Genomic DNA, 26,658 nt, shown 5'->3' with positions numbered 1-26,658 from the left:
GTCAAGGGTTCAAATCCCAGCTTCCTTACTAACTAGTTGAGTGACCTCAAGCACATGGTCCCTCCATAAATCCATAAAGGGTGTTAAACCATCACTGGAATATATTAGGGGGAAAAAATGGTATCAAGTAACTCAGGTCTCAACATAAGACCCCTTAAAAAAAGACTTGAAAATGTGAATTAGTTCCACTTGGTAGATTGTGCCTTGTAGCAAAAGAGAATGAAAAACCTTCCCCACTAAATGAACCATTCCCTCCCAACACTCCTAAATGAATATTAAACACATATTGCAAGAATCTTGGCCGGAAGGGAAGATGAATTATTAGAGTGCCATGGTATTTACATTTCCTGAACAGGCTCTGCCTCTCAGGGGTCAAAGGGAGGCAATGAAGCTATGTCATTGGAAGGATGAAAGCAAAGGCGCACCTGAAGGGTGCGCCTTTCTCCATCTCCTTCCACCTCTCCTGAGATCATTACATCATTAAACTTTTTTTGTATAATTTACTTAGAAATTGCTTACTCACTTCCTTATGACATTTCCCCTATTGTTGTACTGTGATCTGACACCTATTCTTTTGTGTACTTTGTAATATTTTACGTACGCTGTATGTGGATCATGCCCCCCAAATGACTTAGTTCACAGAGCACAAGGCCACGATTATAGTTCCGAGTGTCCTATGATGTACCTGATAAATTTAGAATAGGATATTAATCTATTTATATTTGTTTTGATACAGGGCAAAATCCAGTACCATGAACATGTCACTGAAGGATTTGAGAACATGCCAGCTGCATTTATGGGAATGCTGAAAGGAGATAATGTGGGGAAAACAATCGTGAAAGTGTGAAAAAAGTGACATATGGAATCTAGAAATCATTTTAATAATTACTTAATTTCTTTTTAATCATTTAGTAAAGGTGCATACTGCCTTCATTATCTAAAAAATCAGTGATTGTAATGAGTCTGATCTACCTAATAAAGTTCATTTAAATTGTATGTAATTGGCAACAGAGAATGAAAATTTCATAGTGAACAACAGCCAGTCACCTTACTACAGTTCCTTCTGAGTTATGATTAAAAAAATAAATAAATAAAAATGACCTTGGAGTGCAAAAGTTAACTGCTTCTGTGACCTTGAACTTCTGATTTTTCATCTGTAAAATAAGGACAGTAACACATGCTTCATATACACATTATTTATTTATTTAAAACACCAGCATGATGCCTGGCATATATTAGCTACCTCCCTGCAGAAATTGGTGAATTTAAGGTCAAGATTGCCACCCCTGTTACTTATGATTACAAGAGAAATAATCACTGTTAACATACAGAGGTCTCGGGGCAGTCCACCCTATTCCTCCTCTGCAGTTGAGTCTAATAACACGACAGATCAAGGAAGCAATCTACCAATCACGACAGTTACAAAAAAAGCACACGAGACTATATATAAGCCTACCAAAATGTGTGAGATTAAAACATTACTGAGGAACACAAAAGACTTGAATATGTGGAAAGATACCATGCTCTTGGACAAGAAGATTCAGTATCATACAGATGTCAATTCTGCCACCAAATCGGGAAGGGTTAAATTGTAATACAGAGGAAAAAAATGGGAGAAAAAAGTGTGTGTGTGTGTGTGTGTGTGTGAAATCTGTGTGAAGATGTGATAATATCGTTTGTTTCCAAGCAAGAGAACTGAGGAGTGCCCGAAGGACAAAGAATAAGACAAAAACTTTACACTGTATAACCTTTTATACTTTCTGAATTCTGAATATTCCAAATTATTCACTATTGCAAATACAACTGAAAAAGTAATAGTTTCTGCCCTTTTGCGTCGCCTTCTCATAGGTCGGAAATAAAACATACGTGTGAGATAAAACTCAGGAAAACGTGGGGTTACCCCTAGGACTGGGCACCACTGGCATTTTTAACTCTCAAACTTGTCCACATTGAATCTCCAGCAATTCATCAATTATAGTTTCACCCTTTTTCTGTTTAGAAAAAATCGCAGCTCACTGCCGGCGTTCATTTAACATCAAACATAGGAATGCTGCGTTTTCTAGGACTTGTCATTTTCAGCAATCAAACTACTAAAAACAATGCTATAAACAGAATGATGTCATTTGTTTCCAAAGACTATCACTACACTACAGCAACACGAAAATAATAAAAGCGACAAATTTCGTGGCAAACTCTGGGTAAGGCTGAGACTGTAATCCGCGAGTTATTTCAGGGTAAATGCTGCAGCCACAAGCGCCACTGCTGAGTATTCTTGGGGCAAACGGAAAAAGGGTTCCGTTTTCCTACCCTGGTACTGGTTCCCACAGAGATTTCTGCCCTTGGGCTTCTACTCCAGTAACTAGCGATTCTCTCTATCTGCCCGTCTGCCTCACCAGCTTTGAGGGCAGCAGTTTGCCCTGTGACCTCAGTTCTTTGCCATATCTAATAGAGTTATTGCCTTTTAAGTTCATTAAACTCTTTTCCTATTAGGACAGAGTGACAACTGCCAAATGCAACACATGCTGGACCAGAAACCAGAAGTCAAGACCATATTTTTTAATTTTGATAATGTTTCTTTGATGATTAGTGCTTTTAGTTTTTCCTAAGACATCTTTTTTTTTGACTCAAGGTCCTGAAATTTTTCTCCGATAAATTATTCTAAAAATTTTTACAGTTTTAACTTTTATGTTTGATCTGTGATGGAGCAGGGACTAGGGGATTGCAACTGACTGCAGACAGACGAGAGAATTTTAGGGAGTGATTTTAATATTCTTTTGCGGTGAGGATTATATAAGGGTAGACATTTATCAAAACTCATAAACTGGCACATTTAAATGTATGCAACTTATTGTATGTAAATTATACCTCAATAAAGTTAATTTTAGAAACGAAGAAAAATAGGTCCAGTATAAAATGCAGACCACAAGACATGAGCTTGCTTACTACCAAATTGCTCGGACTCCTGGCTGGCTTGGACAAAGTAAAATAAACAGTCAAAGGAAAGCCGAAGTCTATAAGGTTCACAAACACAGTATACATACTTTGTGAGAATGCTTCCCACGTGGGCATTAATATATGTATTTTCTCAGCTTAAGAAGAGACAGGAGACTTCATGTCTCTTCCACTCTCATCTATATCTCTTTCTGGAATTTATTTTGGTCCCAATAGTAAGATAGGTATCCATCTTTATTTTTCCCAAGTTACAAGCCAGTTTTTCTAACACCATTTAGGAAATAATCCATCTTTCCTCCATTGATTTGAAATAGATCTTTAATACGTATTCTATTCAGAGATACTTGGTTTCATATCACCTGTTCGATTGGTATTTACATCTTATTATTTTGCTACTAATGTGAATAGGAATTTTTTCTTACTACATTTTTGATTGCTTATTGCTGGAGTTTCAGAACATTTTTAAGTACACTTGACTATGCACAATTTATGCATTTTTGAAATAAAGTATTAAAGAAAACAATGCTCTTTTTAATACAGTATTTCGGATTGATACGTTTAAAATTCTTGCCACATTGTTTTAGTCTGATGCTTACAGCATAGATCAGAACTACTGCCAGATAGCTAATTGGACTCGATATGATACAATTAATTGTGTCAAAAAATGCAATTTTTGCCAGCATGCGATATTTTACAATTCAGGCATTCTGAGTTTATGTTCTGTGAACTTGTGCGTACCTCAAGCATATAATGTTTTTCAGTGACATCTTGATAGTAAAGGGACAGTCAACATCCTATAGACATTCCTAGATGAAGAACCAGGCAGGATATCATCATCGACAGCATATTCCCAGCCCAACTGAAAAAGTTAAACAAGATCTATAGTGTTCCTAATTTTCAGGTAAAGAATTCTGCCATGTTCTCCTCTGAAAAATCATCCAAAACAACACAGAGTATAAGAAACAAATATACAGATTCTACTTTAAGAAAAATTTAGAGGAACCAGTGGATGATTGTAATAAAAACAACAAATAACAAGTGATGGCAAAGAGGTGAAAAATCAGTTTTACCAATTACTCATACATTGCTGGTGGGAATGTAAAATGGTGTGGATGCTTTGGAAAATAATTTGGCGGTTTCTCGAAATGTTTTAAATATAAAGTTACCATATGAACCAGCAATTTCACTCATAGTTATCTACCCAGAACTGAAAACCTACATCCACACGAAAACTGGTCCACAAATGTTCATAGCAGCACTATTCATAAGAGCCGAAAGAATAACCCAAATGTCCATCATGTGATGAATAAATAAAATGCAGTACATCCATACAATGGAATATTATTCAGTTATAAAAAGAAATCAAGTGCTGATATATGCTACATGAATACATCTCGAAAACATTATGCTAAGTGAAAGAAGCCAGATACAAAAGGCCACACATTATATGATTCCATTTATAGGAAATGTCCAGAATTGGCAAATTTAGAGACAGAAAATAGAAGAGTGGTTGTCAGAGACTAGGGGCAAGGAGGAGTAAGGAGTGATAGCAAATAGGTATGAAATTTATTTTGGGAGTAATAAACGTATTCTTGAATTATAAAGTGGTGATAGTTACACAACTCTGTGATGGAAAACCACTGAATTGTATGTATACTTTGAGGAGCTAAATTTTTGCATCGTTATTTCTGATAGCCAAAGTATGAAGATAACACAAGTGTCTGCCGACAGAAAGAAAATGCAGTATGTTTATATGTGCATATATATGATAGAATATTATTCAGTCTTTGAAAAGAAGGAAATTCTGTCATTTGTGACAATATGGATTAACCTGGAAGGCATTATGCTAAGTGAAATAAACCAGAAAGATAAAAGACAAATACTGCATGGTATCACTTATATGTGGCATCTCATGGAAACAGGGTCTGCAGGTGGGGAAAATAGAGAGAGGTTGGTAAAAGGCTACAAACATAGTAACTGTAGTTAATAACACTGTATTGTATAACTAAAACTGAGAGCAGAACCTAAATGTTTTCACACAGGAAAAAAAAGATAACTATGTGAGGTGATGGATATGTTAACGCAGTGGGGTGGGGGAATCATTTCACAATGCGTGTGTATCAAATTATCATGTATACCTCAAACATCTTACAGTTTTGTCAATCATACCTCAATAAAGCTGAAAGGTAAATTTTATCTCAATAAAGCTGATATAAAACATTGAGACATGTGTAACCTCAAACAATATACGAAGACATATTGTTTAGAGGAATTTTTATTGACTTAGCATAGGAGTGAAGGGCACAACTGCCCTCTGTAAGGATACTGATGAAATCTGAAAAGGTTTGGGATGTGGAAACATCAGGTACTCTGGAAGTGGTGAGGTAGAAATCGGCTAAAAAGAAAGACAGTGCTTGAAAAAGTGAATAAAGATCAGTTCAAGCCCAAGATGCCACTTCTACCTTGCATGGTTAGGTGATTATCCACCCCTCCATACCACCACAGAAAACTGAGGTGTTGCCTTTTGCCAAATGCAACTTAAAAGTCTTTTAACTTGGACACCCTGGCCCCGGAGGAGGGTGGAAATGAGACGTGAGGCTAAAAACAGATTAAGAAGTCTGTGTAAGGAGGGTGAACTCCAACTCCCACCCCACCATGCAGCTTTCTTCTACCTACTCCCCAACAGCCAGGTTTATAGGCTCTGCCAGATTAGAAGGTCCTTCTAGAGAAATTACACTGTTCCAAGAATGATTCTGACAGACACTGACATTTAGGGTCCCAAAGGCAAAAAATAGGTGAACACACAGTCACCTTTCATAAGCCTACAAACTGACCTGCTTCTCCCACGTACTCAAGCTTCTAACACAGAGGCCCTGGACGTTGAGTTGAACACTGACCAAATCAAACTATGAATTGTCTCCCTGGGAAAATAAAGTATGCCTTATGTGTAGGATGAACGGTGTGGTGATCAGAAGGATGACATGTGGCAGAAGCAATCTATGTGCACACGGTGAGGGAAGACTGCATTTCCTAGCCTCCCTTGCAGTTAGGTTAAGGTTATAGGAATGACTTCTGGCCAATAGAGAATAAAGGTAATTTCTAAGCCAGAGGTTCGGCATCCTTAGTACCATAATCACTTTTTCACAGTGCCCGTAGGGCAAAACAAATAACGGACATTTCCATTTTTTAAATAGGTCCGAACAACACTATAGTAGCAGTTGGCGCCATGTCCAATAGTTATAGGTATGGTTCCCTAAAATTTTAAATATCCTGGGAAGCCCCTGTGAGTTCAGTGCACTGGGACACGCTGGCACCCAGTTGGGACCCATAGTTTGAAGCTGTCTCCAGGCCAGTGCTTAGAAACACTGTAGGACACTCCAGCTCTTGCTTTCCCTGCCTCCTGAATCTTGGAAGTGGTACATTCCAGATGGCATAGGTACAAAATGTTCGAAAGCAATAAAATGTTAAAAGGATGCTAGGAAATAAACTTTTACTGAGTTAAGCCACTTTGATTTCTTAGGGTTCACCGTGCTTAGCATTGCTTACTCCAACTCTGTACTGTCCAATACAGTAGTCATCTAAGGCTACTGAGAACTGAGAATATGGATAGTTCCACATTTCGAGATTTAAAAAAAAACGAAGCACAGTAAATATTTTTTTCCATTAAACACAACTTTATTGTTTTGCTAGAACTACAATTCACTTTAACTGTTGTATCGTATAGGACATTGCTGATGTCTTGTAATACTTGTATAGAAACGTGCATTATTTCTAGTATTACAGATAAACATTTCACCAATCTAGTCGGTATCAACAGACTGATTCAGTTCAGATGATTGTCTTCTATGCACTGAAGCAACATCACGATGTGTTTACTTGGATATTTTATGTACACAGCACAAGTTAACGCATACCGATGCAGACAGCACAAGTTATAGCAATACCTATGTAAATCATAATCACAAAATGGGATACTTACTACTTTAATTATAATTAAATTTTCTAGGTTAAAAAAATACAGGAAAATATTTTTAAATTTTAAATGAAGGCATATTACTGAGGCAAAATTCAGTGCAATACAGAAGCTGGTACCACAACTAGTAATGAAAAAACAGTAAAGAGGGTATAGTGCACGTTCACTGATGAATGGCAATTGCAATATTCTGCAGGCACAGCAACATGAAAAAGCTATCTGCTGTATACCAAAGTGTTAAAGATACTACACTAGACAATATTTAAAACAATATCTAACATTTAGTCATTTTTCAGCAACGAGTAGTGAGTCTTGGTAAATATTCTAATAGTCGAAAAAGAACCCATGAAATTAGTCTTATGAAAACTAAATTTCCAACAAAAGAATTTAAACAATTTTTAACAGTATTTGAGCTTGTAAACTTGGCCAGCTATAAACCAGTTTGAATTCTTGCACACAGACAAAAAGAAGAATCTTAGATGGAGAGATAATAAAAAAATTTTAGTTAGGGTGATTCAGTTAGAAATTTATGACAAAAAAACTTTAAAAGACATTTTTAAAAAACTGAAAATTTCAATTAACCTAATTTTGCTTACAGAATACAAGAAGTTTCTAATAATATCAAAGATAAATTGATTCAAAGAATTCATCTTTAGCATTAGATGAGTCATGTAACATAAGACACTATCCAATGAAAACTTTAGGTATTCTGTCTCACAGAATATCTAAATTTACAAAGAAATGTCAATTCATTGTCTAAAAACTCAAACTCATGACATATTTCTGACAATTTTCCATTTTAAATGAAGGCATATTACTGAGGCAAAATTCAGTGCAATACAGAAGCTGGTACCACAACTAGTAATGAAAAAACAGTAAAGAGGGTATATAGTGCACGTTCACTGATGAATGGCAATTGCAATTTACTGCAGGCACAGCAACATGAAAAAGCTATCTGCTGTATGCCAAAGTGTTAAAGATACTACACTAGACAATATTTAAAACAATATCTAACATTTAGTCATTTTTCAGCAACGAGATAGTGAGTCTGGTAAATATTCTAATAGTCGAAAAAGAACCCATGAAATTAGTCTTATGAAAACTAAATTTCCAACAAAAGAATTTAAACAATTTTTAACAGTATTTGAGCTTGTAAACTTGGCCAGCTATAAACCAGTTTGAATTCTTGCACACAGACAAAAAGAAGAATCTTAGATGGAGAGATAATAAAAAAATTTTAGTTAGGGTGATTCAGTTAGAAATTTATGACAAAAAAACTTTAAAAGACATTTTTAAAAAACTGAAAATTTCAATTAACCTAATTTTGCTTACAGAATACAAGAAGTTTCTAATAATATCAAAGATAAATTGATTCAAAGAATTCATCTTTAGCATTAGATGAGTCATGTAACATAAGACACTATCCAATGAAAACTTTAGGTATTCTGTCTCACAGAATATCTAAATTTACAAAGAAATGTCAATTCATTGTCTAAAAACTCAAACTCATGACATATTTCTGACAATTTTCCATCTGTCAAAGAATTTTAGCAATAGAAAAATTCATTTCCATCATAAGAATGGGATTCCAGCTATCTTAAGTCAAAAGACAGATATATTGGGATTTTAAAGCAAGAGAATGATGTTTCCCTCATTGCTCTGTTCTACTTTAATATTAAAAAGATTTGTGCTCCATTTCTGAAGTAGACTCCAAAAAAGAGTCATGGATACAGATGTTAAAATTCTTCAGTATATACATGTAAATGCTATAAAATAATCATTTCCAGTTTATTGTTGAAGTTTATTGTGGAATTGTTGAAGATGTTCCTTGGTTGAGTTATCAAAGAATTTTACAGAAATTTCCTGTATTAGTAATTCCAACTTAACATTTTCTTGAAACAAAAAGAATGACTGCCGAACATTCAATAGTCTAAGACAAAAAGGGGCAGTGCGATTCATGTTTCTCCCTAATATCACACTGTACATGAACGAGCTAAAATTTGAAGGTCCTCAGAATGGGAAAACAGTGTGACCTACTTACTGCAAAAATGCAGTTAAAATTAAAATATTTCATAAAAGTAAAAAATGAGTTTACACATTTCTGTAACATTGATCAATATGCAAATTTTAAATGTAAAATCACTGTATAAATTGGCAGCAAAAAAAGACAAATGTGAAGAATGGTTTGTTGATATTGATAAACTTAGTTTTGTTTACATTTAGGCAGCCTTGCTAAATTTGATGTTAATTATACTGAGTTGACAGTCAGTGAATTTACTTAAACATAGTTTCGAAACTGATAATGCTGCTGCTCCAAAATCAAATCAGTTCTAATAAACAGATGAGCAGGTTTGTCAATGTGGATATAAATATCAAACGAAAATCATTTTTTGATATTTGATCCAATCACTGGAAAACTCTAAGTATGTTTAGAAAAATTATATCAATCTACTTTTCAACTCTAAATCTATATATGGATTAAGTATTTTAAATGAAAATTTGGTGCGTGAATGAAGATGTGCTACAACTATAAAATACACACTGGGTTTTGGAAACAGTGTAAAAAATAATAAAAATTATCTCACTAGTAATTTTTTACACATTACATGTTGAAATATGGATATATTGGGTGAAATAAAATAACATTCTTCTGCTGTTTTTACTTTCTGAAAGTAGCTATGAGAAAATCTGAAGTCACACACATGGCTCACATCAGATTCCTATTGGACAGTGCTGCAGTAACTGGAACACCTGATCAGTGTTTTAGAGCCCTCTTCTTAAATGAGAGTAGTCTAAGATTACCAGAAGTTTGAAGAAAACATCCAATGCGAAAGGTAGAAAACAGGTAAAAAAAAAAAAAAATTTCAGCAGACAGATAATGCAGGGAGCAGAACAACACTAAAAGACACTATAGCAGCATCCTCAGAGGGAAAAACGGTCAACCATGAAACAGAAACAGAATATTGTTAAAAAAAGAACACAGAATAAGAAAATGCACTTGGAAATATGACAACAGAAATAAAACATTCAAGACATTTAGTAGTAGAGTTGAAAGATAAAGTTAAAGAAATCTGCCAGAAAGGAGGACAGAAATCAAAGACAAGGGAGAAGTGATGTCAGGGAAGACGGCAGAGTTGGTGGTGCCAGGAATCATTTCTCTACTTAGACAATTGTACTAGCAGAAATATTTAAAGTGCCTATTTTGAAATACAGTAGCTTCCAGAGGAAAACCTGACTAGTAAGCTTCAATTAATAATCATGGTTTTTAGCTTTCAGCACAGTAGCAGCTACCCATCTTTCACCAGCCAATCCTGTGGCAGGTGGCTGTGGAGAGGAAACCCACACTTCTAGTTCAGCTTGCTGGAGCCAGAGCGGGCAATTTAGACTTTTTCCTCTAAATTTCAGAGTCCTGGGTTCTGACTTTGGATGGCTTCTTCTGATCGTGGAGGAAGAAGAGACACAGAGGCAAGTTGCCATTTTTCCAACCTCCACTAGCTAAAGTAGCTTCCAGGGGGATTTAAAAAACAAGAACACCTGTTAGGGTTTTTTTTTTTCTTTTTTTTTTTAGGACTTTGAAAAAAATGCATCTAAGGGCGTCATTAGAAAGCCACTACTTCTGCCCAGGGAAAGACAAGCTCAGAAAAGACCTGAGAAAACTTTAAGCATTCACCACAGACTAGACCTCAGCACAGAGACACCCTAAAACAACTTTTTAAAAAATTTCTGGAAAAAAGGAATATAATCTCCAGAGCTACCACACTGTAAGATTCAAAGGTTCAGTTTTCAACAATAAAAAATCATAAGACATACAAAGGAACAGGAAAACATGGCCCATTTAAAGGGATAAATATCAACAGAAAATGTACCTGAAGAAGTCCAGAGGTCAGATTTGCTAGACAAAGACTTTAAAACAACTGCGTTAAAGATGCTCAGAGCCAAAAGGTGGCTCTGATCATGTTGGCAGATCAAGGGAGGAAAAAGATTCTTCAAAACAGAAAAAACTGGGGAATATGTATCTATTAACTGCTGCTTTAGAGAGGAATGCTCTCCTTAGTTCTATTTTACAGAGAGACTATAAACATCATGACTATCAAGGGGGAAACCACCAAGAAGAATTACAGATTTAGCAAAGCTTGTAGGTTGTCAGAACCATTCTATAGGGACACTAGAGAACTCCAACCTGTAACTCTCTCAGCCTTAGAACCCACAAGAAAAAAGAGAGTCCAGGAGAAAGAGGTCTCACCAGTTGTTAGCAGAGTGGAAACTATTTTGCTAGCAAGTTACAACCTGAGCACCAGAACATGCATTTCGGACAGATACTCACAAGTGCCCCAGCTTTGGGAAAATGCTTCCTTAGGTCAGACCTTTATAGCCATCAACGTCTCCACACAAGAAGAGACCCTAGGAATGTGCTACACTTTATAGACAACAATATGACAGTGTGTTTTAAGAATCTTAACATGTTTCCCTCTTTAATGAAGCAGTTCCACACCTGAGAAATGATTCTGAGGAAAACACAAAACAGTAACAAAAATAAAAGTCCCTATCAATACAATGCAGGTACTGAACTGTGGCAACAAGCAGTATAATTGACTCTGTGAAAATTAATTAAAAAAAAAAAAACAACCTCACTCAAAATGGAGTCGGGGGTGCTCATCATTAAGCCAATGCTCATTTATCATTCCGAAAATCTTAGAGCCCTTAAGAATTATACTAAATCTACTCTGCGTGTGCTCTAAAAATGGAACAGAGTCTGCATGACAGCACAACTGTTTACAAGAAGGTTTACTAAATATTTTAAGCTCGCCATTAAGACCTACTGTTCAAAAAGATTCCTTTCAAAATAGTACTGCTTGTTGACAATGCACCTGGTCACCCAAGAGCTCTGATTGAGATGTACAACGAAATTCATGTTGTTTTCATGCCTGTGAACACAACCACCAATCTGTAGCTCATGGGTCAAAGGGTAATTTTGATTTTCAAGTCTTAGAAACTTCCTAAGGCTATAGTTGCCACAGATAGTGATTCCTCTGATGGGTCTGGGTGAAGTAAACTGAAAACCTTCTAGAAAGGATTTGCCATTCTAGATGTCATTAAGAACACTCATAATTCATGGGAAGAGGGCGAAATATCAACATTAACAGGAATTTGGAAGAAGTTGATTCCAACTCTCACGGACGACTGTAAGGCATTCAAGACTGCTTTGGAAGAGGCAACGGCAAATGTGGTGGAAATAACAAGAAAACTAGAATTATAAGTGGAGCCTAAGGATGTGACTGAATTGTTTCAATCTCCTAACAAAACTTTAACAGATGAGGAGCTACTCCATACGAGCAAAGAAAGTGCTTTCTTGAGATGGAATCTACTGGTGATGATGCTGTAGGACTGTTGAAACAACAGCAAAGAGTTTATGTCAACATAAACTTAGTTGACATAGCAGCAGCAAATTTTGAGAGGCCTGACTCCAATTTTGAAAGAAGTTCTACTGTGGGTAAAATGCTGTCAAACAGCATCGCATGCTACAGAAAAATCATTCGTGAAAGGAAGAGTCAATTGATGTGGCAAACTTCATTGTTGCCTTATTTTAAGAAATTGCCACAGCCACCCCAGCCTTCAGCAACTACCACCCTGATTAGTCAGCAGCCGTCAACACTGAGGCAAGATCATCCAGCAGCAAAATGATTATAACTCACTGAAGGCTCAGATGATGGTTAGCAAATCATAAATTTGACAACAGGTTAATATCTAGAATATATAAAAAAACAGCTACAACTAAAAAAAACTCTTCAATTAAAAGAGGCAAAGGACTTGAATAGACAATTCCCTTAAGAAGATACACAAGTGGTTAACAAGCATATGAAAAGATTTTCATCATTATAATCATCAGGGAAATGCAAATCAAAACCGCAACTGTTAGAACCGCCACTATCGAAAATACAAAAAATAATGTGTTGTGAGGATGTAAACAAACTAGAACCCTTGTGTACTGTTGGTAGGAATGTAAAATAGTGCAGCTGCTAATGGAAAACAGCATGAAGGTGCCTCAAAAAGCTAAAAATTGAACTATCATATGATTCAGCAATCCTGCTTCTGGGTCTATACCCCCAAACACAGAAAATAGATCTTAAAGAGATATTTGCACTCCCTTGTTCAGTGCAGCATTAGTCACAATAGCCAAGAGGTAGAAACAACCTAAATGTGTATCAGTGGATAAACGAATAAAAAAAAAATATGGCATATACATACATGGAATATTATTTAGCCTTTAAAAAGGAAATCCTATCATATGCTATAAAGATGAACCTTGCCGACATCCAGCCAATTCCTTTTCTAGGTGTTTACCTAAAAGAACTGAAAGCAGGGACTCCAATGGATATCTGTACAACAGTTTATAGTAGTGTTATCAACAACAGAGCCGAACTAGTAGAAAAAAATCTAAATGTCCATTGACAGATTAATGAATAAAGAAAATGTAGTATATACATACAATGGGATATTATTTAGCCTTTAAAAGGAATGAAATTCTGACACATGCTACAACATGAACCTTAAAAACGTTAAGAGAAACAAGCCAAACACAAAACGACAAATATTGAATGAATCCATACATATGACGTACCTAGAAGAGTCAAATTCATGAGAGAAAAAAGGTAGAATAGTAGTTACCAGAGGTTTGGCAGAAGAGATAGTCTGGAGTTGGTAGTTAATAAGTAAAGTTTCAGTTTGGGATAACAAAAAAAGTTCTAGAGATGAATGTGGTGATAATTGCACAACAATGTAAATGTACTTTATGCACCGAATTGTATACCCAAAAGGGGTTAAAATGGTCAATTTTATGTTGTTATGTATATCCTACCATGTTAAAAAAGAATTCTAAAATAATAAGAATAAATTCATTGACAGGAGAAGGTTTATCTTGTGTGACTTGAAATTTCTTCGATAGAAACTCATTAAAACATTTCTAAAAACATTAAAATCATTTTAAAGTAAACATCCTGGAACAAGCCTCTTCTCAAGAATCTTACAAATTTAATTTTTTTCTATAGATTATATCTTACCAGGAAAAGAACTGGGCTTTCTTTCCTTTCGAAAAAACCCAAAACTTTCAATAAGGGTGAATGATTCTCATAAGCTATATTCCTTTCATGGCTAAATGTCTGTTTGGTCTATTTCGCATGAACTATGCAGATCAATTTATCATACAGCAATATTTAAACTACGAGCTTTGGGGAGTGAGGGCGAAAGGAAAAAAACAATAACGCTACCCAGAGGTAGCAGTGCAAACCTAAACCCACAGAACCACAGCAAACATTGCTGTCTCAGATGAGCATTAAGGATCACTTCATTTCAATAAGCCAAAAGTTTTCTGGTTTAGGTCTTTTTATAGACACTGCCTCAGATTTCAACTTTAGGAAAACAGCTGAGTCAGTGGGACTCCTCCAGAACCTCATGACTGACCTGAGACCTAATCGACTTAGGGTTTTTAGTTTTTTCACAGTTAGAAACTATTATTCAGACTCCACCAATAAATATCAATGAATTTAATATCAATGAAATAAATAAGGAATAATCCACTGAAATCTGTATCCTTTATTCCTTTGAGGTCTAATCTCACAACATAACACTTAAGTGAAAATTTATTCTGTATTATTTCTACCCTTTTTTCCTGAATTTTACTTAATATCAATAAAGTCTCTTCAGATTTTAGGACATGTATTCTCCGGAAGGTAAGTGTTTTGAATATCAAATTCCTACAGCGGGCAAGTCAGGTTACATAACAGAACTTTGCAAGTGGGAGCAGATTCCCTACCTAAAGGTAGCAGCTGCCACCCCAAACCTGACTGCCCCACTGAAATATGGGCCCAGTGTCGTCAGCCTTTATATTTTTCAAGAAAAACCTTTTTTTTGGTATGAAATTTCCTATTTTTTAAATGGTGGCAACCATTACACACACACACACACACACACACACACACACACACACGCATCCCTACCTTACCATGCGGATCAACCAAAACATGCTACAGGGCCTAAACTTAGCTTGTGACCCTTGCCATACAGAATGTTTACACTCCAATTACAGGAAGCTATACTTGGTATAGGAAAAAAAATTTTTAAATAGAACTCTCCTTTGCAAAAGGCAATTCGTCCAGAATAGTTCCATTTTCAACACCCGTTTCCTCCCACCACCCCGCAAGCTCCTAATCTATTTTCCTAGGGCTGTGCCTTTCATGTCTATGATGGCTCAAGTGCATGCCCTATAGATTCCCAATTCCCTTAGCCAATGCCCAAAGGAAAATCAGGTTAAGGTGCTTTGTCCAACTAAAACATTCCCTGAAGGCAAACTTGCTTGAACTTCATTGACTTGTTTCTGTTTATACCATTCTAGCATCAAATATTCAAGTATTCAAGGCATCAAGTATTCAAAAAGTATACTGCATTCTCACTAAGCCAGAAGTACAGTATCCTAAATGAGTAATTTTCTACTAGAGAAACCTGAAAATTCCAATTGATCAAAAATATTTAACTTATATCCACAGCCTCAGAAAATATCGGAGGTCCATAAAAAAAAGTTAGAAATTATTAGTCTCACCCTTTCATTTTACCAGTTCAGAAACTAAGATTCAGAAAGGTCAAATAATTTTCCCAAAAATCATACAGCAAGTTGGTCGGCAAACTGGGACAGAATCCAGGTTATCTGACTCCACTCAGGATTCTATTGCACTACATGACACTGAGAGGGGAAACTAGGGAAGCTAAAAGGGAAATCTTCTGAAGAAAAGCAGTGAAAAAGGTAGGTCCTGGACACCCCTCCTCTGCTTTTAAAATTCACATTTGGCTGTTTATTTCACAGGTCATGCTACTTTCACTTTCTACATGAATTTACCAGCCCTACAAAGAGGGATGAATGAGAAAAAGTGTATTTTTTCCAGCTGCCAATCCGTTAAAGTTGCAGCTACTCATCAATGTTATGGTAATTTACATCCCAGGTTTCTAATGAGACAATTGTGACTAAATTTCCTCCTACCATAATATAGTCCAAGAATTACTCTCCAGAGTGAAATCCCCTATGTCTGATGAGGCCTGAATTACTTTTAAATGTCTTCTCACATTCTTTACATTCATATTCTCTCCTTCCGGTATGAATTTTTAGGTGTTCTACAAGGATTGAGCTTCGACTAAAGGTAGCTCCACAATAGTTACACTCATATGGTTTCTCTCCAGTATGAATTCGATGATGTTCATTAAGAGATGAGCTTTGACTGAAGGATTTTCCACATTCTTTACATTTATAAGGTTTTACACCAGTATGAATTCTCTGATGACGACTAAGGAGTGAATGGGTAGGGAAGGCTTTCTCACACTGATTACATTTGTAGGGTTTTTCTCCTGAATGAAGTCTCTGATGATAAATTACAGATGTAAAATGACTAAAAGTCATCCCACAATCATTACATAAGTATGGTTTTTCTCCAGTGTGAATTCTCTGATGTCGGGTAAGGCAAGAATTCTGTCGAAAGGCTTTGCCACATTCACCACATTTATACGGTTTCTCTCCAGTATGAATTCTCTGATGCTTGGAAAGGGATGAGCTATGACTAAAGGATTTTCCACAATTGTTACATGTGTAGGGTTTTTCTCCAGTATGAATTCGCTGGTGTTGAATAAGAGATGAACTGTCACTAAAGGGTCTCCCACATTCTTTACACTTATAGGGTTTCTCTCCAGTATGAACTCTCTGGTGTTTAATGAGGTGGGCAGTTAAGGTGAAAGCTTTTCCACAATCATCACATTTGAAGGGTTTCTCTCCACTGTGAGTTCTGTGATGGGGTGTGAGTGATGAACTGTCACTGAAAGCTTTTCCACATTCATTGCACATGTAGGGTTTTTCCCCAGTGTGAATTCTCCGATGTTTGGTCAGTGAGGCACTATAGCTAAAGGCTTTTCCACATTTGCTACATTTATGGGTTTTTTCTCCAGTCTCTGTTCCCTCTTTACTCAAGGTCGCATCTTGACATTCATTTTTCTGACATTTCTCACAGAGAGAGTTTTTCCTCTGAGCAAAGGATGCACTTTGAGTAAAGGTTATCCCACAGTTATTGCACTTCTGGGACTTATTCCCCAAATGAATTTTCTGATGTTTCTGATGTTCGGTAAGTGATGAAGAGTGACTTAAGGTTTTCCTGCCTTCATTACATTTCCGTGGCTTTTCTCCAGTGTGTTCTTTGCGGTTTTGAATAAGGTCTGAATGAAAACTAAAGGGTTTCTTGCATTCATTATACCTCCGAGATTTCTTCCTTAAATAGACTCTCAGATGTTTAATTATATCTGAAGTTTCTTTGAAATTATTTCCAAAGGGGCCTTTTTCTGGGTCAAATTCCTCACCCTTATTGCCTCTCCCGTGAGTTTTCTTTTGTGTGCCTGCCACTTGTGAATGTCCCTTATTGCCATGACCCTCCTCTAGTCTGCTGTGACGTTTCCGGGATTCTCCCATCGAGCCATGACCACCACCAGTTAGGCATCTTTCTATTATTTTATCCAAAGTTGATTCTTCCATAAGAACATCTTGATTTCGAACAGATCCCTTCAATCCACCTCTAGAGTTACACTCTAAAAGAAATAACACAATATTTCCTGTTTGCAATAAAGGAAGCTGCTGTATTTAGGGCTGAAACAGGAATAGAGGCAGTAATGACTATGAGGAATATGGCTTGGACGGTTCTCAAATAAGCTCATAAGACAAGGAAGGGAAATCTGATATAGGGGAAAGTAGGGAAACATAGGGCTTAGGGAAACTATTGAGGAAGATAAAAAGTTTATGCTTTATAATTAGAAATGCAAGTTCTCACCCTCATTTCAAATTTGTAGAACAGGTTCAAACATATTCCCCCTACATCTAATCTACTATTTTTCAATCATGACAGTGCAAACATTTATTGAATACTTAACAAATACCAGGTTCTATTATCAAGCACTTACTTGTATTTCACTTAACCTTTACAATAACATTATGAAGTTAACCTGTTATCCCTGTTTTATGGATGTGACAACTAGACACATAAATGTAAGTAGCTTTGCCCAAGGTCACGTGTATTATAAGTGGTAATGTCAGATTTTTAACCTAGTCTGACACCAAAGCCTAGGCTTTTGATCTCTATACCATACTGCCTCTCCTCAAAGCAGTCAGACAGCACTAAGTTTATAGGTGTTAATCGCATCATAGATATGCAACAACATCTATGCTAGACTTTCAAAAGTTACCACAGTCTGGCCCCGTGAACCTTATGGATACTCTAATCAGACATCCATTTACTGTCCTATTACTCTACAGAATTTCAATCATATTATTTTAGTCTTAACACTTCATACTGCCTAGAATGCAATCCCACAGCAGTTTCACTATCACAAACATAAATTTGACAGGGCCTAGTGTTCAAGTCCCACCATCTCTACAGAGCTTTCTCCAATACTATACTGTTTACACCCTTCTCAGAACTCGGAGTTCATTTATTAACCAAATCATTCATCTGAGATTGCTTTTGTCACTTTTATAAAACCATTTTTTAAATGGATAACTATAAAACACAAAGTCTTATTACCCAGAAGTTAATGATTAAAAATTGTTTTCTTCTAGAAATTGTTCTTTATTTTAGAATAGGAAAACTATGCATAATATGTAGTATTATGTTTCTCATTCATAATTCTTTCCCATATCATTGGTAATTCTTTCTAAAGATAATTTTAATCAGTTATATAATAATCCATCATTATATATTTACATTATATTAATAAAACATGTTATAGTTTACTCAGTTATTCCCTTATTGAATGTTTATCAAAAAATATTTCCCTAGAAGACAGTCATAAAAATGGAATTACTGAACCAACGGGTAGAGGAGTTATACCATCACATGATGCATGATGACAAGTACCTGAGTACTCCTCTTTGGTAAAATCATCTTTCTTTAAATCTTTGTGTTCCTCTCAAAGGGCAGATAAACATCCATTCTTTGTTTGGTAGCAAGATATAAGGGCAGTGGTGAAGGGATGAAACTGCTGGTCTCCATCCGCTAAAGAAGCAGACTACTTTGTTCATCATGGCCTCAGTGTATTTCATCAACTGGAGCCCTTGGGAAGCCTAGGGAAGGAAGTGCTGCATTTTCTGCTATGAAGCCTCAATTGACTAAGCACAAAATATTTTTTTAGTGGTATCTTTGATCTTGCTTTTTTATTTAAAAAAAAATTTTGTCTCAAAAGCTAATCACGTGATTATATTAGTGCAATGAAACGTTATTAATAAATTAATAAATTTGGTCTTAATCGTCATTACGAAAAAAAATCTTTGTGAATTTGATTCATAATATAGTACTGTTGCTCTAAATGTCTATTTCATTGTTGACCAGTGACTTGGAATATTTTTCACATTCACAGATATTTTAATTTTGTCACCTATCTGTTCAAGTTTTTCACCCATTTTTGTAACAGACTCAGTCTTCCTTATTGATTTGCATGAGCTCTTTCCTTTTATATAAATTATGGCTATTGACTGCTTTGTCTGTCAAAAACTTTTTATTATCTGTAATAAATGACTTTTTAAACAATTTGTACATCTAAACGATGCTTCTTTTACATAGTGTCTGTGGGGGAGGGACATATATATACCAATGCTGCTAGATTTTACTCAAAACGTTTTTAGAATCCATTTTTAGAATTATTCTCCCAAATGCTTCTTAAACATAAGACAATTGCTGTCCTTTATCTGTGTAACTATACTGAAAAAGAGCTAACAGATTGACTAAAATGAATGGTTAAGAAGATGGAATAGAGCAAAGCGAATTACTGTCTTAGTCAAGGTATTGATATATAAGTAATTAATTTTTTAAATGTAAATTTTATATATTTATTGTTAAATTTTAAGATAAAAGGATAAAGAAAAAGTATGATCCCTCAAAGATAACCAGTACGAACATGAATGTTCTCCATATTAAAAATCCATATATATCTATATATTCAAACATATACAAGTATATGTACATTTTTTTTCTTTTTAACGAATAATAGGATTATGCTATACATGCTGTCCTTTGGATGAATTCCTTCTTATCCTTCAGGATTCGACTCAAATGTCAATTAAGCCCTTGCTCCTACATTTTCTCATTGCTCTTTATACATGTCATCATCATAGTATACATCCCATTACTAACACTTTTTGTTTTGATATCTGTATCTATGGCATCCATAAAAATGCACCTCTCAGGTATCTCCTCCTCTGAGGTGCTTACCTAACAGCACCTGTTGCTGTTCTATGAATCCACCATGGCATTCAAACCAAGGCCACTTTCTCACAGCTGGTCGCAGTCAATGACAAGTATAGCAGGAACACTTAGGCCTATTTCTGAGACATAGTACTCTGGGAGGTGCCTCTGGCTCACGAACTATTTTTTGGCATTGTCAAAACTTTCTTAAACTGCACTGCGGTCTAAGACTCTTCCTACCCGATCTTCCTACCATCCTTTCTTCTCTCATTCACAGCCTTCAGACCTATACCATGCTCTGACAAATCTCCTAGCCTCTTGCAGCTCGTTCCCTACTTCTCTTCACTTGAATTCTCCCCAATAAGTCTCTGGCATCTACTTCTCAGAGAACCCAAACTAATAGAGTCTCCCATTAAAATGAACATTCCAAGAAGGCAAGGGGTATATTCAAAAGGATGTTTAGAATACACATTTCAAAAGCTCTTCCCGAATGACTTGGTAAGCCACTTTTTTGATTTCCTTGTTTACTTTTCACCGACTCACCTGGTTTGGAGCCTTTTGAGACTTCTTTTTCCAGCAGCCATGGCAGTTCAATCCACTTTAGCTGAGAAATCAAATCTAATTTGGAAACTGGAAAGCCTGCTCATAGAGAAAAATAACAACAAAGAAAAGGCTGTTTTTGCACAGAACAAAGATATTCCAAAATTTACACACAGCCTCCAGTTCCCCAGGGAAGAGAAGATGCTATCAAATACAGACATCAATACTGGAATCTGAGAAGAAAATGGGGAAGGTATGGCCTTGATGACAGCAAAATCATGCTCAACATTTCCAATTCAATGAAGCAAAGACTTTTTTTGGAGAAAACACTGCAGAAAAGTCCAGTTTCAGGACCCATTTTTAGGATTAGTGTGGGCTCACCCCCGTATGCCCAGCCAAAACAGTTAATAGGACTTATCTTTCAATAATAGTGGACAAAAAGATAACCAGCTTAGATGCTAGATCATGAAGAGATGTCTTTACCCAGAAATTCCAAGTTCCTAAAGTTCTCCAGTAGCACTTCCTTATAAAGTTGCTTTTGAAAAGGCTCCAGCTTCTTCCACTCTCCTCTGGAAAAGTTCACAGCCACATCCTTGAATGTCACTGGTCCCTAGAACATCAAACACAGTCTTTTTGCATCACATTATTCCCAAATAGATCCTGAGGGTTTAGAGAAGTGGTTAGGATATAAAGTATTAATTTTGAGATTATTTAAGTTTTTAAGGATTCCAAAGCAAGCTAGAGGTAGCTATTATACAACCATTACAAGTGATAAAGAACAAGATTATAACACATCCTTGCCTTCTCCATTTAGTCCCTGGTGTGAAATACTGTAAAAGGATTTTCTGGAATGTACTAATATTGATCAATTTCACTCTGTCACATTGATTTCTTGGATAAACAGAAAAATGTTAAATGAAGGATATAAATTACATTCCCAAACCCCAATTCAAGAATTAATATATAATCTAACTTCAGGCAAAAATTAAATACTTAAGAGTAACAACAGTGACCACATTCCAAAGTTCAATTTCCAATGACAATTAAAAAGAATCTGTGTTCAATAACATACTGACATTTACAATGACTCCAAATTACAAACAAGCACAATAACTCAAAGTACACTTTCTTTAGCATTCTCTCATTGCATTTTGAGAGAGTAAAACAAAGTGGCTATTAGCACTTGTATTAGCTCCCTGTGGATGCTAAAACAAATTACCATAACTTTGTTGGCTTAAAATAACAGACATCTCTTCTCCCACAATGCTGGAGGTCAGAAGTCTGAAATTAAGGTGTTGGCAGAGGTACACTGCCTTCAGAGGCTCTGAGACAAAATCTGTTCCTTGCCTTTTCCAGCTTCTGGTGGCTGCAGCATTTCTTGGTATTCCTTGGTCTGCAGCATTATCACGCCAGTCTTCACATCCCTGTCTTCTGTTTGTGTGTTCAATCTCCCTCTGCCTCTCTTATGAGGACACATGTGATGGTATTTAGGGCCCTCGTTTCAAAACCCTTAATCACATTTCCAAAGACCTGTCTTCCAAATAAGTGAAATTCGCAGGTTCCAGGGATTAGGAAGTAAACATATTTTAGGAGCCATTATCAGCCTACTATAGTAGTATTATTCACTATTGTGAATAAGAATTTTTTTTCCTAGCTGGAAATTATTCGTATATAGGACACCTATTGATTTGTAATCAGCTACTTTTCTCAACTATTACATGAGTTTCAGTACTTGTTCAGTTGAGTCTGAGGTTTTCCAAGTAGGTGATATCATCTGCTAATAATATACATTTGCCTCTTTTATACCAATACTTATCTCATTTCTTTCTTACTGCATTAGTTAAAATATTCAGATAATGCTCAATAGCAGTAAGGTTAAACACCCTTATCTTTTTTACCAACATTATGAGAACTGCTTTTTATTTTCCAACACTATCCAGCTGAGGATGTTCTTTTATCATGTTAGGAAATAACACAATTCTATTTTCACCTAATTTTATTAGGAATAACTGTTGAATTTTAGCAAATAATTTTTTGTTTTTATTAGACTCAGACTTGTGACAAATTCTAACTGAAATAAAATAGCATGTGAAAAGTGACCTCGAAGAAAAGGAGATTGTCTTAATTATTCTATCTAACATTGTTATACCACTCAGCAGGAGCTCAATAAATACTTAGAATGAAAACCAGTGAAAGGAAGCTTACCCAGGACTCTGTATTTGGAAGGACAGAAACCATTTTATCTTCTTCAGGATTCTCCTCTTGGGAAATTACAGAATCTTGAGAGACTGGATCTAGGAAGGAGGGGGGAAAAAAATCCAGTCTTTCAAATGGATTCTTCAGACTAGAAATTCTTATATGTCTCTGGAGAAAAAGGTCATAAGAAACAGAAAAAAGTTTTTTCCACTTTTTAAAACAGAGAGAATGGCCACAGATAGTTTCCTATTAAAACCCAAGCTTTTCCCTTATCCTGTAAAATACCCTTTCAATTCTAAGCTCAAAAAACAGATTTCATTCATTTCATCATCCACAGTTTAATGTATTTAATTTGCATAACAATTATTTTTAAGTTTTAAGATGTATTAAGGTAAAACAGCATATTTTGTTGTTTTCTTCATAGTCCTACCACAGTGCCTTGCACAAGTCACATTAAATGAACTGATTTCAAAAAATAAAATAAAATAAAATAAAATAAAATAAAATAAAATAAAATAAAAAAAATAAAATCCTTGAACAAACATTGATATTTCTGCATTTCAGTCTGCTTCCAAAGAACAGAAATTTCCAGATAAAATAAAATAAAATAAAATAAAATAAAATAAAATAAAATAAAATAAAATAAAATAAAAACTGATTCCACGTCTGGAATCAACAAGATTCCTAAAGGTAGAAACTAGGAATCTGAACCTATGAACTAAACGTATTATTCTGAAATGTTAACAGCTCTTCTAATAAGGGAAATGTCTTTTTTAAAATCATACTTCACTTTCTTAGGCAGCTTATTGATTAGACAATCAACAGAAATTAAGAATCAGAATTATGCAAAAAGAGGGATTATTTTAAGGAAACTGTCCTTTCTTACAGGATGCTAGAGCAATCAGTTCATGAACTTTATTGCAGGGGCCTCCACACAGAGGCACTAATTTTGTAGAGGCACCATGTTGCAGTCACAGACAAGTTAGCAGTCAGGATGCCAAATTTTAGATACACCAAAGAGCTGGGTGACCACAAATTAAGTCTGTGGTGGTAAACACTATTTCCACATTTATCTCAGAACTCCTGGTAGAATACAAACTGTCCCATGTATGTATTGAGAACCTTATGGTAAATGATATACAAAAATACTTGGAATATTTGTATCGCACGATAAAAGGCAGAGCTGATTCAAACTCAGTCCCGCCTCCAAACTTAGTCTCCTCTTTAGCCACAAATTGCTTTCTTTTGGGGAGTGTACTCTCACACCCTGAGATCTCTCCCACATTCTCCCTCCAGCTATAAATCTCACCTTCCTTTTCTTCAAGCATTTGGGTCAAATCCTCTATTAAGTTCACCACTTCCTCACTATTCTCAGGATGTTGTGACTTTACCCAAATCCTGACCTCCCCAGGCAAAATGGTCAGGAATTGCTCAAACACCAAAAGCTCTAAAATCTGTTCTTTCGTATGGATGTCTGGGCTCAGCCACTGAGTGCAGAGCTCCCGGAGTTGACTCAGGGCTTTTCTAGGTCCAGCCTCTTTTGAGTAACAAAACCACCTGAATTTCTGTCTGAAATACTCCGGGTCAGTCATGTTTCCTCTTGCAATAGCGTCTGGATTCTCAGAAGTATCCATTCTTAGGACATTGTTTTGTTCATCTGAGGCCAGAGTTTGAGGCTCTGGGGAGATGGCTGTCATCTTGTCCAAGGCGACTACAGTTTACACTGTGTATCACCAGCAGGGAATTCAGTTCCTTTCAGACAATAGTTGAATATCAATACAGTCCACCAACAGGCACTATACACAGCAAAATATCAAGTGTTCCAGGGATTCAGTTTATGGTCTTGCAGAAACTGTAAAGAAAAATATAAGATAGTAAATAAGTCAAATTGTTAATCCTAAAAACATTGCTCTTGGTTTGGTTCAGATATACGTATACATACACATACTCTCAGAGACCTATGACTGTCCTACTCACCTACTGTATTAAAGGAATAATTTTCTTTGAAGGTGAAAAGCTGAGAAATTACTTAAGGGTAATTAAAGGTACCCGACAAGAAAACAGTTTCTTCAGACTAGCTACTCCTCATAAGCAAAACTGATCTGAAAAGGCTCACTGCTACAAGAGGACTCAGTCACAAACCCATTCAACAACTGCTGCCCTCCCTCAGTGAATGGCCACGCATTTCCCACCAGTTGCCTAACTCAGAAGCCTGATTTCATATTTGCCTCTCAAATTTCTCACATAATAACCAAGTTCTGGCAGTTTTATTTCCTAAGAACCTCTCCATTCAATCCTACTGAAACTACCTAAGTACAGGCTTCTCCAATCCAGTCTCACACTGTAGCCTATGATCCTATCCCTCCCCACTGTCTCAAAATAAAATTCAAATGCAGAAGTTATGCATGATGATCTAGAGACCCTGCCCTGATGACCTCACCTCCTGAGCTCTAGCTGCCCTGATGGACACTTGCAAGTCATAAAGAAGTATCCCCTTTCCCAGACACTCTTTATCTCTTTCCATCCTTTGCACTGGAGCCATTCCTTCCCTTGGAATGCTGCTGTCTTCTTTCCTTCTCCTCCCAAACGTTTATTCGTTTTTTAAAACTCGACTCCTTTCAACTGTCACTTCTCGTGCAAAGCTTTCTGATTCCCAAGTGCCTTTTGCAGAGAGCCTGTCCTGTGTCGCCTGCATTCTTTCATTCTACAATAACTGAACATCTACAATGAGCTGGGAATGGGGCACTACGGAGGCAGACGTGGACAGGTCAGACGCGGTCCCCATCCTCACAGAGCACCCAGGAAATAACAATACAGCCCGAGATGTGCTATCATGCGTCCAGTGAGAGGGCACGCTCCTCCTATTGCAACTATGGTAACAATAATTACCCGCCTCCGAACACAGAACCCGGACCACCGTATCCATGACGTCATTTATTCCTCTGCCAAATATTAAGTACCTACCGCCGTGCTGGGCACCTGGGATTTTACAGTGACTAAGACACTTGTCTCCAGAGAGCTTATAACAGGCACCGCGAAAATGTTACGCATGCAGAAAGTTCTCAAACGGGGGGGGTAGGTGGGGATTTGCCTCACGGGGGATGTTGGCACTGCCTTAATCCATTTTGGTATCACAGCTGGGGTTGGAGGGGTGCTACTGGTACCTAGCGGGTAGAGAGCCAGGGATGCTGCTAAATATCCTGCAGAATACAGGACAGCCCCCTCCCTCACGCACACACAAAAAGGAATTTTCCCACTCAAAATGTAAAAGTACCTAAGTTGCGAGACTCCGGGCGCAGGGAGGGGGATGGAGGAAAGCTGTCATTCAGGAGATCGCCCACCTCCCACAGGAGCTGAAGTGTTGGGAGTGTACCGTGAGGTCGGTCGGCTGCCCTCCGCTCCCAACCCACCCAAGTGTGCCCTCGGAGCCAGCGACCTGGCCGCGACCCCCCCAACTACGGGCCCGGTACAACCACTACCTGCATCAGGACCCGCAGCCAAGACCAAGACTACCGCAGTGAGCTTCTAGAAGCTGGTCCTGCAGCAGCTGCGCGCGCAAGTCGGCTGGGGACCACTGCGCCTGCGTAGGGGCGCAGAACTACGATTCCCGGAATGCGCTTGTCTCGTTTTGCGAAAGTCCTGTCCTTTCCATAGGCTCCCAACCTGGCCTGTTGCGCACAATCTTTGGAAAGCGACTGGTGGGCTCCGCCACAGAATTATTGCTGCGCCAGAGGCCTAAAG

At 36.8% G+C, this 26,658-nt stretch overlaps 2 protein-coding genes across 7 annotated transcripts in view; one reads left to right on the top strand and one right to left on the bottom strand.

Moving 5' to 3' along the window:
• Positions 1-1,120, top strand: part of PTGR1 (prostaglandin reductase 1) — a 26,413-nt gene extending 25,293 nt beyond the window's left edge. For all 4 annotated transcript variants that reach the window (XM_015599805.2, XM_006906100.3, XM_025041536.1 and 1 more), the window contains one exon: positions 737-1,120. In XM_015599805.2, the coding sequence (XP_015455291.1) occupies positions 737-847 (111 nt within the window). In that variant the 3' untranslated portion in view covers positions 848-1,120. The remainder of the gene's footprint in view (positions 1-736) is intronic.
• Positions 1,121-7,727: 6,607 nt separating this feature from the next.
• Positions 7,728-26,469, bottom strand: ZNF483 (zinc finger protein 483). 3 transcript variants are annotated; one of them, XM_025041527.1, is made up of 6 exons: positions 26,397-26,469; positions 24,227-24,769; positions 22,927-23,015; positions 21,205-21,331; positions 20,725-20,820; positions 7,728-17,536 (listed from the first exon to the last, which is right to left on the bottom strand). In XM_025041527.1, the coding sequence occupies exons 2-6, from the start codon at positions 24,612-24,614 to the stop codon at positions 15,972-15,974; spliced, it is 2,265 nt and encodes a 754-aa protein (XP_024897295.1). In that variant the 5' UTR covers positions 24,615-24,769; positions 26,397-26,469; the 3' UTR covers positions 7,728-15,971. The 3 variants fall into 3 exon arrangements, with proteins under 3 accessions (XP_024897295.1, XP_006906161.1, XP_015455194.1); XM_006906099.3 differs by lacking the exon at positions 26,397-26,469 and adding an exon at positions 26,192-26,347; XM_015599708.2 differs by lacking the exon at positions 26,397-26,469 and having other exon boundaries at positions 24,475-24,569.
• Between the last annotated feature and the right edge of the window lie 189 nt (positions 26,470-26,658).

The sequence above is a fragment of the Pteropus alecto genome, unplaced genomic scaffold (genome assembly GCF_000325575.1).
Source record: "Pteropus alecto unplaced genomic scaffold, ASM32557v1 scaffold111, whole genome shotgun sequence".
Classification (NCBI taxonomy): Eukaryota; Metazoa; Chordata; class Mammalia; order Chiroptera; family Pteropodidae; genus Pteropus; species Pteropus alecto.
This window is presented reverse-complemented; position numbering and strand designations above follow the sequence as displayed.